The 14,399-nt window shown below is 39.2% G+C and overlaps 1 protein-coding gene across 6 annotated transcripts in view; it reads left to right on the forward strand.

The window, feature by feature from the left end:
• Positions 1 to 12,636, forward strand: part of SEMA5A (semaphorin 5A) — a 317,047-nt gene extending 304,411 nt beyond the window's left edge. For all 6 annotated transcript variants that reach the window (XM_039548447.1, XM_039548450.1, XM_039548448.1 and 3 more), the window contains 4 exons: positions 1,764 to 1,919; positions 3,847 to 3,894; positions 6,092 to 6,303; positions 7,680 to 12,636. In XM_039548447.1, coding sequence (XP_039404381.1) covers positions 1,764 to 1,919; positions 3,847 to 3,894; positions 6,092 to 6,303; positions 7,680 to 7,799 — 536 coding nt within the window. In that variant the 3' untranslated portion in view covers positions 7,800 to 12,636. The remainder of the gene's footprint in view (positions 1 to 1,763; positions 1,920 to 3,846; positions 3,895 to 6,091; positions 6,304 to 7,679) is intronic.
• The last annotated feature ends 1,763 nt before the right edge of the window (positions 12,637 to 14,399 follow it).

Below are 14,399 nucleotides of genomic sequence, written 5' to 3' on the forward strand. Positions count from 1 at the left end.
CTGGCTTAAGCATGCTCTCTGCCACCAGTGAGAACTGGGCCAAGATTTGTAATGAGCAACATTCCTTTAAACCTGAATGAGCAGGGCTTTATTGTTACTAAATATTTAGAGTAAAGATCCATATACTTATTTTATTTAGACCCAGCAGCTGACACTGGAGGTGATAACAGCAACTCCTGGATGTGCCACACTAAGTAAGCAGGAAGAAGCCTGTCCAATTGCTTGACTCCCACCTCAGGTCTCCTACCTCCTGAATTAGGATTGAACTACATTTTGGCATCCGCCTGTGTGCTTCTAGTACTCACTCTGCAAATGAGGCCCTCCCAGAACCTCTCCTAGGAAACAGAAAAGCCAAAGGACAGAGCTGAGTATTTCTGCCACTCACAATAACAAGATCCCACAAGCTGATTGTATCGAGGTATTTCTCCTGTTGCTCAAAGAAGACCTCATCCGGACAGTTGCTAATTGTTCATAAAGATTGATATCCTGGTTCTTACCTGACCTGCTAAGTAAATCTGTGTATTTAACAACATCTATTGCTTGGCATTTTTCAAGATTGCAGTCTCAAATATTCCTGCTGGAGTCTGTTAAATTTTAGATGGCTGAGAGTTTTAATTTCTTTCCTGTGTGAACAAGGGCAAAGTAATGAGTAAATGTGAACCTTGTATGCTGGAATTATACAATGTATTGGAAGGGGCCCCAAAGAGTGTAAAACTTCCTTAACTTTCCACCTGACTGACAGCATAGAAAAGCTTCACTACAAATGGTAAAAAAGCTGTGTTACAAATTGTAATGTTCTTTAATCTAACTTGACTCAAAATTAGAAAATACAGTTTTTCATCTGAAGCAAAAAGAAATTTGTAAATTTGCTTCATATTGGCATAAAATCACTTAAAATGTTGAAGTAGAAACAAGTTTGGTTTGGGATAGTACAACTATTTATTCCATATCAAAACCATAAAATCTATCTCTGTGGAAAAGCTGGCAGAAGAAAGGAAGTTTACCTGAGCTCTGTCTTTACTATATTTGCCAAAATCAGAAGACTCCTATGAAGGCAAGGCTTCACCTTGAGTTGTAGGAATGCTGAGTGCGGGAAACTCACGGCACCTCATGGGAATGAGATCAGTTCATTTCATTTAAGGAAAGCATCTGAGGTCACACAGGCATGAAATAAAAAAATCTTAATCAAAGCTACATGAGGAGAGGAAAAAATACAGAAAATAAATAGAAGGTGACAAACTGAATGGGGAAGAGAAGATGAGAATCTACAGCCAAGAGATGGACCTGAAATAGCAAAAGAAAACTTTAAAAAATCTTCAAGATGCTACTATTTTTGTGGTTAAATACACATCCTGTTTCAGATTGGAATATATACTCTTATGTTGCTACATCTCAGGTACATAAAAAAATACAGTGGCCTTGTCCACCCTAATGACCTAGACTGGAATTAATTCTACAGCTATCATGCTTTCAGTCGTCCCCCACAGAATCCCCCGGCTTCTAACTTCTACACACAAAGGCCATGGCAGAAGCCAAAACCATGATATGTCTGCAGCAAATCACACTCCCCACTTCAGAGACTTCTGCCAAAGCCAAAATGCCTTTGTTTTATCAGAAAGAAGGAGCTGCCCTCTTCTAGGTGGTGGTAGCTGTGGAGGAGGCCTTTTGTCCTAACTCAGAAATATGAGCTTTTTCTGTCTCACTCAGTGTACTTGAACTCCTTAATCTCAGTGCCTGCATGTGTCCCTCTCTACCTGTTGCAGACAGCTGGTCCGAGTGGTCCCAGTGGTCTGACTGTGACTCGTCTGGCTTCCAGACCCGCACTCGTCAGTGCATCATTTTGTTTCCTGTGGGCAGCCAGTGCACGGGCAACACTACAGAGAGCCGAGCCTGTGCTGTGGACTCCAACCTTATACCAGGTGAGATCAGCCACCTCCTTGAAGGATTAGTGAAATCTCTCAAGATTTCAGGACTGAGGCATAGCACTATTTGAGACTGCACTGTGCAGATCCATGAGCTGGTGGAGAACTTGCCTGTAGTCAGCACAAGGATGTTGGTCTGCTGTGTAGAGACAATTCACTGCCCGGGACTTTGGTTAGTCACTGTCACAGCATTCTGCAGGTCTCTCACATCTTACTTGGTAGCAGGGGATGAGTACATGCAGCAAGTAGAAATAGTTTGCTTTTTATTTTAAGTGTTTTTGAGACTAGGATTATTAGAGAAACATTGCTATAGGTTTTCTGGTTTGCATGTACAAAATGGGTTCTGTGGTTGTTAATCTGGAAATCATTTCAGAGACTCCCTTACATTATTAGCTGCTCAGAAAGGTAATTACTATTGGCTTTGCCTACAGTCCTTATCTCCCCCATGACTGCTAAGTACCTGATGGATAGTCACGTTATGCATTATTCTATAGTATTTGTCAAAACTCATGACTGTACTTTTGTTTTTAAATCACAGCAGTCATTTAAATCCACACAACAGTATGAGTGGTCACAATGCACTGCTGTTAACAGTCAACTTTCTCCCTATGTACATTAAAAAAAGCTAGGGGTCTTTTCACAGACAGAAGAATTTACATTTTAATTTATCATTTGAAATGTAGCTGCATTTACTCAGTGCAGAAACCTTTTCTTTGTGTGACTATGCAATAAACTTTAGTGCAGTGTAACGAAGACATCAACAAAGTTAAACGCTGTTTTTATGGATGGTGCATAATGCTCAAACTCCCACACTATTTTCCCTTTTCTAAGGCTTTTGAAGCTCTATTAATATTCACATTCTGTGAATCTGCAGCTTAATCCAGTATAAGCTCTACATCTTGTTTTGGAAAGTAGGCATTTTCAGAATCTGAAGCAAGCCACCATGTCTCTTGCCCTTCTGGTTTGTTTGCTGCTCCTCCTCACATTACCAGTAACAGAGCAGATAAGGTCATGCCCATTACTCTCACCTTAGGGAATCTATCTTGCTTTCTTTGGTTCACTCAGCTCGCTTTTATTTGCCCAGGTCCTTTAACTCCTTTCCTCCCTAGTTCTTCTGCAGAAGTAGCAACCTTCCTCTGTTGTAAGAACTGGGTACATAATGCTAGCCGGTTTCTGTATCTTTTCCCTCGCTTCATTTGTTGCTTGGAAAGGAAATTTGTTGCGAAGAACTTAAAATCCTGCTTTTTTGAAATCCAGGTATACTGTGTCAGCTACCCCACTTGTTTACACATGATTCTTGATCCTTTCAGAGGGGTTCAAGAGACTGATTTGTAAGGCAGAACTTCCCTTCATAGAAACCATGGTCTGGAAGTAAGGAGTGGAAAAACTTGATTGCCAACAGATTTTATTCTGTATTTTCAAAGTAAAAATGTTAAGGATACAAGCTAGAATTGTATTTTATTAGTTTATGACTGAGACCTATAAAATTGGCAGTCCTCTTTTTTGAAGATGCATAAATTCCCACTTTTCACATTAGTGCTAGATGTGACTTGTAGAAGTAATGAGCCCATTTGAGTGCAAGGTAATTAAACTGTAGTTAATTTTACTTCAGTAAATCAACTCCTTCTCCACAAGCCTAAACTCCACAAAGAATGTTTTCATGTGCATTTCATCCTTTTTATTCCAGAGATGTTTTGAGGCGAGAATTAGAAATAAGTTGCTGCTTTTGCTTGGGAAAATAAGGAACCTGAAGATGTCGTGGGTCCTTTCTATTAATTCAACCACACAGTAAAAATATCTTTTACCTTTAATTTGAAGTGGATGTAATAGGATGGATTTTTAAATCCTTACTGTGTTAATCTAACTAGAAGTTCTCGGTAATATTTTTTCTCCTTGGCCTGAGTGGTTTATTTATTTTTTCTAGAAATATCTGTGGCACGATCCAGCAGCATAGAAGAGAAACGATGTGGCGGTAAGCTTTTCAGCTCAAGATGTCTATTAAATGCTGAAATATTGATTCCCCATTTTTTGCTTTTGTTTCACCTTTTGCACTCCCTTAGCATTATTCTGCTGTCTAAATGCTGCATTCTCATTATTTACACTTGTACAGAAAAATGTAGTTACTACAGGATTTCTCATTAAATATCCATCTGTCATTGGTGACCTTTGAGAGTAGAAGACACAGTACTGGATGTTTGTATTTTCTTCTTTTTCAGTGTGGCAGTCATCCTTGTACTCAAAAAGAAATATCTGTATAATGTGGTTATCAGTAGGTCAAAATTTGTGAAGTTGCTCCACCTTTTTCAGGATAATAAGTCCACAAACCTCTTTTGGACTCCAAATAAACAGCAGAAAACCAGCCTGCTAACCTATTTAATAGCTGAGACTCTGTCTGGGACTCATTTTCAGCTTCATTGCCAGAGACAAAACTAAAAAGTAAATAAAAGGTTCCATTCTGAAGAGTCATGGTACTAGCAAAACCAATCTTGAAAGGAAAAGCTTTTAAAGCCACTAAACAAGAAGAAGAAGAAAAGAAAAAGGAAAATGAACTTTTTTTTGTTTCTGTGTTGAGCTATCACGCTTAGTCTGTGTCGTCATGGTAATAGCTCTGGCCAGTTCTAGTATTCTTCCATGCACAGATAAGCTTCATTTTTAACCTAATAAAGGACAGTGAAAACACAGAGGTTGTGCAAGGGTACTTGTGCATATGGTAGCTTCTTATTTGAGCCAGGATAATGTAATTTGATTTTTTTGCTAATTAGCAGTAGTACTTTGACAACATTCTTCCAAGTTCTACAGTACTGGGAAGCTCTCATAAAGATGTAGAAGGATATTTCAGTGATAGATTGATATACTGATACAGTCAACTGGGCCACCTAAATACTAGTTCATGTTTCTAAGTACTCAGTAGGCATGTAAAGGTCCTACCTGAGGTTTTAAAAAAAAATAGCACCATGTGCCAGCCCATTTTTCTGTATTACAGTGAAAAAGATCTGACAGATGGTTTTAAGACTAGCACCAGTATATCAGCTTAAAATGTGTCATTAAGGCCACAACAAACAAATTTTCAGTCATGTTAAGATGAAATTTCCAACATGAGCTTCGCAGTGATACTTCTTTCCTAATCAAAAAGCACACCTCCAGTTCGATATAACTATGGAAAGCAATATAATTTGTTTATTTTCAGCTAATCCTACTGGTGCCATATCTGACCTGGTATCTCTGTTCAGCAACATCAGAGGATGATAGTGCTTTAGATTCCCTTCTACAGTTTCATGCAGCAATGGGCTTCCTCTCAGTTTTAGTCCTTGCGTAGGTGGAGAGGGCTTCCCATGGTCTGATCCCATCAGACCTTTGATAAGCAGAGCAGATAGGAGACTGCTGGGCTCTGAGTTGTTGACTTTGCACTCTCTGGCTGCTGTGCTTAAAAGTATATTGAGAGTCAAGGAGTCCATCTCTCACCACTTCCAGTTTTCCCCTAAAATGCTACCATTTCTTCCTTACTCCCCCTTATATAAAGAAAAAATTCTAAGAGCTGGAGAGGGGAACTGGCCAAGATACAGAAAGAATGGTAACCAGCAAGAATCAAAGCAGGGATGGAAAAATAGGTGCTGCTGCTTCTGGGACATGCATCCTATAAAAGGGATATGGAAAACATTTATGAGAATCACAAATGTGCTTCAACGATATCAGGATTTTGTCAGTTCTGCCACAAGTCACTATGTGTAAGAGAAAGAACTGTGATAGCAGCAGAGGAGGTGATACTTCAGTTCACTGAAAGAAAAAAAGCTGTGTATGTACACTATATACATAATTTTTATATAACAAGGCTTTGTTAGACAGTCTGAAGAAAAAATGATGAACTATTCAAACATACGGAATGCAATTAATTTTTCTTTTATTTGTGTTCTGAACTTGTTTAAGCATCTTTCAAAGATCTCAATACTTACAGAGATGTATGGGTATCTAAGATTCTTACAATCTTCAGGGAAGCAAAATGAATTTACTACTGTAGGGATGAACCATTGCAATTGAGAGTTTTCAGGGAAACACATGAAAATTCCCTTATCCTTATTTGAATCAAACACTCGTCTACATTTTTCCCCGAGCTGAAGCTTTTACTGCTACTGCCTTAAAATTAAGATTGTCTTCTTTTCTCCTCTCTGCAGAGTTCAACATGTTCCACATGATCGCAGTGGGATTAAGTAGCTCAATCCTTGGTTGCCTTCTCACCCTGCTTGTTTACACTTACTGCCAGCGGTACCAGCAGCAGTCCCACGACGCGACTGTCATCCACCCGGTGTCGCCCGCTCCGCTCAACACCAGCATCACCAACCACATCAACAAACTGGACAAATATGACTCTGTAGAAGCCATCAAGGTGAGCAGAGGGCTGGGAGCTGCTCAATGCACCTAGACAACATTTCTGCTATATCAAAAGAATTCTCCTTGCCGCTTTTCCGCAGTGGCATTTGAGATCAACTTACGCTGATTGTTAATGACAAAAGTAGATTTCACTTGAGGTATTGTAATTGTAGATCCTTTTGCTTGTCAATCCCTTTTAGGCAGGAAGTTGGATTTTGCATGTGTGTATAATTTATACAGCAGGCTTTCCTGGAAAAAGCAAATCACTCAAGATCTTTTGTGGGACTTTTTTCCTAATTGTGTTCCCTGGTGGCTTGTTCAAGAAGTAAATAGGGCCATTAGCAATCACCATGGCATCTCCTGAAGAAAATCCTTTGGCTCTGATGACCCAATATCAAGGTCACTCTTCATTTTCCTGCACTATATCTCTATAGAGGAGATGTATCTGCTGAATATATTCTGGGTCAGACTTTCAGCTAGTGTTTATACCCAACCTATTCTGTGAAAAAGCAGGACAGAGGTACTGAGAGTCTATAATGATATCCATACTATTTCATCATTTTTCCCAAAGTGCTGTTTTCTTTTTGTGACCTTTTAAAATAACTCTGCTTTTCAGATCCACTGAATTAAGAAAGGATGTGCATTCTGGAAATACCTAGTTCAGTATGTCCAGATTACACAGTTTGTTCATGCAGCTGCAAAGCTTTTTTGCAAATGAGGATTTTTCTTAAATCCTACCTGGATAATCCAGTTCTTAATTTATGCATTTTTCTTTGTAATTAAAGACATTTTAATGAAATTCATTATAAACAGCAAGAAAAGTCTGGATCTTCTAGTTGGCAGTGCAATATGAACTTAATTTAAAGCTTTTTCAAATTCCACTAATCATCTCTCTAGATAGCTACAGAAACAAAAAAAAACCCCAATCCTTTGAAAATTCGTATTCTAAATACCCATATTACTTTTTTAAAAAACAGGATTTATGCTCTTAAGGCCTTCAGACATTTCTGCCACTTGAAAATCAGGGAATTAATGCAGTAAAGAGGAAATAATTCTTATTCAGTAAAAAGATAGTATGTGACTCATTGTAATAGGAAGAACTGCGTATATATGATTAAAAATATTCATAGAATCATAAAATTAGTTTTGTAATATTGGGGGGAAAATGACTGGCTTTATTAAGTAGAATTTATTTCTGTAGGAATGTTATTACATAAGAAGATACTTCTTGCAAATGCAAGTTTCTGTAAATGCACAGGTATTTCTCAGTGTATTTTTGCCTGGCTTACAGATACTTGCCACGAAAACTGCCTTGGTGAAAGAGCACTTGGTGGTTACCTTTCCTGTGTCCTTTTTATTTTCTGATTTCTTTTTTTTTCTTTATCTTCCCAGGCATTTAACAAAAACAACCTGATTCTAGAGGAGAGAAACAAATACTTCAATCCACATCTTACTGCAAAGACTTATTCTAATACCTATTTTACAGATTTCAATAATTATGATGAGTACTAATGGGCTTGTGTATTTTCTGGCCTCCTGTAACTCCCCAGTCCCCAAGGCCTGTGCTACTCGAGTGCTCATGTGATTGAGGCTTCAGAGATGAAGTTCAGAGACATTTCAAGCACGATCCAAGCCATCAATGTCCCATTGCTGCCAAAAGCCCAAACCGCCTGTTTGTGACATGATGTTTTCTTTGCAGAATGCAAGGTTGGCCTTCAGTGTCAGGGGCAGCTGTAGCCCCTCGGTGTTGCTGGACTATTCATGAGGATTGCATTGCTTTGCTCAGTTTCATAAATTTCTGCTTATATTTCTCTAACAAGTGACTAAGTAATGCCTGAGTTTTAAAAAGAAATAATAATGTTACCCCTTAAACCTGTGCCAGGAGTACAAATCTAATTTTTTTTTTAGGTGTTGTCTTTTATTTCCTTGGGGTGTAAAAAGGGATCTTTACTGTTAGTCCTCTGTGCAGTCTCCTGAAGCTCACACTGCCAAAAAAAGCTCACAAGGTGCTGGGGATGACAAGAAGAAATATGGTGGTTTAGTGATCCTCTGCAGCAGCTCTGGGCTCTGTAGTCTGATCTTCCTGGGCTGTAAATCACTCTGGCTGCAGTTCAGCTGCTCAGAGTACAGAGAAGTACTAAGGGATACAGTCTTGTAATTAACCTGGACACCTCCGGGGTCAGTGGCTCGCAGTTGCAAGCCAAGCCCAGTCACATAAAGCCTTCACCTTGTTCAGTTTAATTTTTGTGAGGGTGTGGAAGGGCATGTCCCACAGGGAGGCCAGGGGAGGAGGGCAGATGGGAGAGGTACGCTGGGAGGTTTTTCTCTGTGTCTGTAGTAAACCAGCCTTGCTGCAGCACGTGAGTTTGCTGTGGCATTCCACAGGCTTCCTCTCTCTAGTGCGTGTGCATGGAACACGCTTGTCTCTGATGGCTGTGGCACTCGCCACCAGCCTGGCCACAGAACAGTGCAGCTGCACCGTGTTTTGTGTGCCCTCTCTGGCTCTTGGGGGTATGTACGCATAATCATAGGTCTGCTTTTTTCTTTCCAGCTTTTACTTTATATGCACATGTCCGACAAACAAAGCTGGCTCAGAGAACATAGATATATTTGCAAAGGGCTGTCTCATCTTGCGGTGGTGTCTGACCTGCATCAGTCAGCTCCTAGAGGAACATTCTTTTTGTGTTTTAAATGATGATCTTGTTGGACTTCATTGATGTAAATATTTAAAGTACTGTTTGAGTTTTAAGTTATCAGTTTTAATTCCTTTTTTAGTGGTAGATGAGGAAAGACAAAGTTTTATACCATTTTTCTTTGTTCTGTCTGTCTTCACCCGCATTCATGGCATTGTTATTTTTGTGTCTGAAATTCCAGATGTATACCTAAAAAGAAAGTTGCAGGGATTTGAGTCAGATTTTCCAGAGTATATAGTAGCAAGGAAGCATTTGCTACGCTCAGAAGCTTGTGAGAAGAAATTATAAGTGAATACTAAGGATTAAAGAACTGGGCTTTCATTTTCTTGCTAAAAGCAAAGACCATTGCACTAGAATACTAGGGAGGCATGCAGGGAGAAGCAGAGTGGAAATGTTTCCATTCTGTTTAGAGCCCTTGCTAATTAGGTTATGTTATGATAGGCAAATAGAGAAGAAACATGTATAGATTAAAATGATTCACAACTATGTATGAAAAAATCAAAAAGTACCAAGAAACACTTACATAGCAATGGTAAACACTGTATCTACTGATAGCAGTGAGCTACATATTTGAATGGGGATAGATCTGAATGTAGCACTATGTTTCCAATCTGTTCTGCAGAAAAATGAAAAAATTCAAAGTGGTCTTTAAAATGCTATGCAGTAAAATGAACACACATTTACTATCTATGAAAGTAATTAAGCTCAGCCGCCTATTTTTTCCAGCTGAGTAGTTCTCCCTGTTACTAACTCAGTCAAATGAAAGCACCTCACCTTCACACCAGCTCATCTCCAGAAAGCATAATAATGCTGGGTCTCTATAATTTGTGATTTTTTACTGTACATTAGATTTGGTTTTCCAGGAACAAATTAGCTGATTGCCCTGGGTAAGAGAAAATTTTCTTTGCAAGAGATAGAGGGGAGAAAAGCTCTCCAAATCATAAACAGTATGGTATTTGAATTACTGTGTTCATGCCAAAAGATAGATGTTATATTTAAATAAGGTAAAATAAAACCTATATTGTTGCTACTGCCAAGAAAAAGCAGCACATGTACATACACACATATGAGCAACGTTCCTTTCTGCCCCTGTACTAAGAGCACATTAGTCCAACTTCTGGATTTTATATTTAGACTATTAGTTTTAAGACCAATATATTTAAAATATTTGAACTATGTATTTTTATTTTAACCTTTTTTAATTAAAATTACTGACATTATCTTTTTTTCCTAAGTCTTCAGTAGTTTGAGGCACACCTATTTTCCGTTCTTTTCATGGATAAACACATACGTTAGGTACATGTTATATGGGTGATAATAATACCCTAGGTTAAGTCTGCATGATCATAGCTAGAAGTGCATTTAGCAGATGCTCAGTCTGCTCACACTTCCCTCTCCCAAGGGAGTATTTCAGGTGTTCCAGATCTTTGAGCAGCTCCCGTGCCAACGTGTCAGGAAAGTGTTTCTTTTAATTATTTTTCTTTGTCATTTAGTTTCCTAGATTTAATTGTTCTATATCACAGGCAGAAATATATTCAAAACTCTCTCTGAAGCAGGAGGATAAACATGGAAATTTCACAGCACTTAAATGACAAAAACTTGATGGCAAGAGCTCCTTGTCAAGCTAGATTGTGAGACAACAGATTTTAAAGCCTTTAGATATTTGTGTCTTAGGTAATTTAGAGGACCCCAGATGCGCTGCCTGTATCAGTATTTTCATCTTCTGAATTCTGTGTAGCTGCCCAGGTAGCTTAGTACAGCTTTTCCTAGTACATGGAGCAAAGCAAAGTGCAATCTCTATTAATTTTCAACTTACTTTTCTAAAATAGGCTGCATACGTTTTGGTGAAAAGCAGATTTCATAGAATTGTTTAGGTTGGAAGACGTCAAAGATTGAGTCCAACCATTAACCTAGCACTGCCAAGTCCCCTATTAAATGATGTCCATTTCTTCATGAAAGCTCTTATTTTTCTTTCTGTCAAAAATATAACAAGTGGGCATTTCCTGCAAACCTTGTTTAAGCCAACAGACCTCTCAAATTTTCTCAAGGATAAAATTTGGTTATGAAAGCATTGTTCTGTTCTTTGAAAGGGAAAATCAAATCAAGTCCCTTGCTCATCAAATGCCGTGCTTAAATATAGTTCATCCTTTCTCTTGGATAAAGTGATCTATCCTGGATAAATAATTATATTACCTCCGATGGCATTAATTAATATTACTAACTGTGTTTACACTGATGGCATAAATTTAAAAATGCTTTTCTATTTTGAATGCAAACAGTTTGGCAGATAAATGAAAATTCCCTAAGTAAAGCTGTTTCCGTGTAGCCCTGCTGCATGGAGGGAGGAGGAAGCAAGATTGCCAGTGACATCCTGCATGGTATATACACTCATTGGCCAACTCAAAGTACAACTAGGGTTGAGTGCACATTTTGTGCTTATTTTTTTATGTCTGAATCATAGCATATGTTCCTCAGTTGCTTAAAAAATGGACTCCTGTGCTTGCAGATATATCTTGGACTTTGATTTGAGTCTGATTATCTTTATGACCTTTTTAAGTTACTCTATGTAGAAGCTTTTCCAGCCATTTGCAGTCACCTGATGTTGAAGCAATGTGGTTTGGCTAAAACTAATCAAGAGATTTTTGACTAGGATTAGGAATTTCATAAGAGAGTGGAAGAAAGAATGGGGCTTAAACGGCTTTGATTTCCAGGCTATTAAGCAGTACTGATTAAAGTCTCACATGGGTGTAGGATACTGTGCATTTAGTTAGCTCTACCAGAGCTCCACAACAGCCTCTGGGAAAACACCGTGCCAGCGTACAAGTCAAGAGCTACTGAAACACACATGTTAGTAAAGAAAGTTCTCAGAGCATCAGACCATATGGCTGTTCAAACCAGAAAAGAGATTAAGAGGTCCCAGATGCAAGTAAAATGTTAATAGGATTAAATGCTTCAATATTTTTTTCCTCATAATTATTGAATGAATATATTCACTTCTTTAAATGTGGGACCAGTTTTAATAAAATCAGCACAACATGAGCACATTCCTAATGTTGATTGTATGCATAATGGCTTTGCTGTATGAGATCAATTCTGTAAACAGTTTGGTCCAAGCTTATCGCGCTCTGCTTGAGGCGTCTGGCCAATTTTGATTGTAGCTGCCATCAGCATCCTCTATGTCTCGTCCAGGAAAGCATACTTAGATGGGCAGAGTTACATCCTGATGAGGGCTTGTGTCTCTCCACCAACACTGCAGTGAGCCTAGAGAGATATACTTCTAATTTTCAGTGTCATTTCCATGCCTAGGCTGGCATAAGATAGGCTCTTGAGTATAATTTTTACTCATCACGTAAGTAAAAATCAATGGTATAGATGTAACAAGTTACTTATTTTAGTGTGTTTACAGAATTGACCCCAAAATGTATTGCTTCTGCACAAATCCATGCACAGTACAAGATGACTTCAATAGTAAGAAAACAGATTCATTTAAAATTGTTCACAAGCGAATCTGCATCTTGATATCAGGGAATAATATGTGTTCATTGTGTGGGGTATTTGAATTCATTCCTTTCTTTGCTAAATAAATGAATGATAAAACAAGATACTGCTTGACTTCATTTAAAAGCCATTCTTCCAAATAAAGAAGGATTGTGGGATTTGTGGACATTTTCCCTTTTTTTCTGTCTGCTCTTCTCCACAAAAATGAATGCATGTGTGGCTGAAATAGCCTTTAACTAGACTGTTCTGTGTCACTAAATGAATGTTTTACATTGTGTTGCCATGCGACGACATTCTCTAACTGGGATGGTACAAAGAGGAAAATATGCAAACCTGGGAGGTTTGGCAACAACTTCAGCCCCAGAAGAAGCAAGGGTAGGCAGAAGTGAAAACAAAAATGTGGGAAACAAAAACGTAGAAGAATGTGACTGGAGATTTGGCTAACTTGTCAATAAAGTCACAGGAACACAGAGGCTTTTGGGGAACTGCCAAGGGTGAGGCTATCCGGACTGTAAGCTCCTGGATAATCAAGCCAGCTAGTAGCTCAAGAAAAGCAGTCTGATTGCAACAGGTATTTGTGCAAAGTTGCAGTTTTTACTCAGAATCGGGTGAGAAATTAGCTGGTGACACTGTCAGCATCAGGTTAACCAGAAGGGGTGGAAATGCTCTCACAAGTGGGGAGTGCCACCATACAGGTGGCATTTCGACTATACCAAATATCCTTGTTGGCATGAAGGATAAGGCAAGAAGGTTAAGAGCAGATCTGTAGAGCTGGTGCTGAACTCATGGACTTTGGACTAGCTCCAGGCTAGTCCCACAGGCTGAACACCCACAATAAGTTAGAGGGTGTACCCCTTTAGTTTCCCTCATTTACTGAAGAAAAAAAAAGCACCATGCAGATGGCATGCTCTGAGACTGCTTCATGGTGCAAGTTAAAGCACACTGAGAGGTGTACTGGGAACTGATAAACCTTTTGTTTTCTGGTGGCTTTTTGGATTCAGGTGGACACTTTCTCACATATTTTCCCCTTGCCTTTACTGCTTGTGGGGAATTGATCACAGCTTCTACCTTGCTGAGTATTTATCAATTTGAAGGAGAGATTTTGTGCCAGTAGTGAGGCCTGCTAAAAATTTTTACAGTAAGACTGACATCAAGGGCTATGGAAAACTGCTATAGTGATACCAAGTCTGTCTTACTGTAATTGGTCTTAAACTGAAGGTACCATAGCAATTCCTCAACTGAAATGATCATCTGAGATATGGTAATTTTCAGAAAAAGATTCAGTGTAACTTTCAGCATTCTCCTAATCCAATCCTAGAGGCTGAGAATGCAGAAGGAAGGTGTTATTTGCACTTGGTTTTGTTATTTTTTCTCCCAAGGATTCATCCACAAACCTCATCCAACAGTAGATTTGGATTTCAAAATATCATGGAAGGTAATTAACAATAACAAAATAGTTTTGGTCACTGCAATATAAGAGAGACATTGAACTACTAGAGAGTCCAAAGGAGGGCAACAAAGATGGTGAAGGGCCTTGAGGGGAAGCTGAATGAGGGGTGGCTGAGGTCACTTGTTCTGTTCAGCCTGGAGGAGACTGAGGGGAGACCTCATTGCAGTTACAAGTTCCTTGTGAGGGGAGGAGAAGGGGCAGGCACTGATCTCTTCTGTGTGGTGACCAGTGACAGGACCCGAGGGAATGGCCTGAAGCTGTGTCAGGGAAGGTTTAGGGTGGATATTAGGAAGAGGTTTTTCACCCAGAGGGTGTTTGAGCACTGGAACAGCTCCCCAGGGAAGCGGTCACAGCACCAATCCTGACAGAGTTCAAGAAGCATTTGGGCAATACTCTTGGGTACCTGGTGTGACTGTTGTGGTGTCCTCTGCAGGGCCAGAAGGTGGACTTTGATCATCCTTATGAATCCCT

The sequence above is a fragment of the Corvus cornix genome, chromosome 2, assembly GCF_000738735.6.
Source record: "Corvus cornix cornix isolate S_Up_H32 chromosome 2, ASM73873v5, whole genome shotgun sequence".
Taxonomy (NCBI): domain Eukaryota; kingdom Metazoa; phylum Chordata; class Aves; order Passeriformes; family Corvidae; genus Corvus; species Corvus cornix.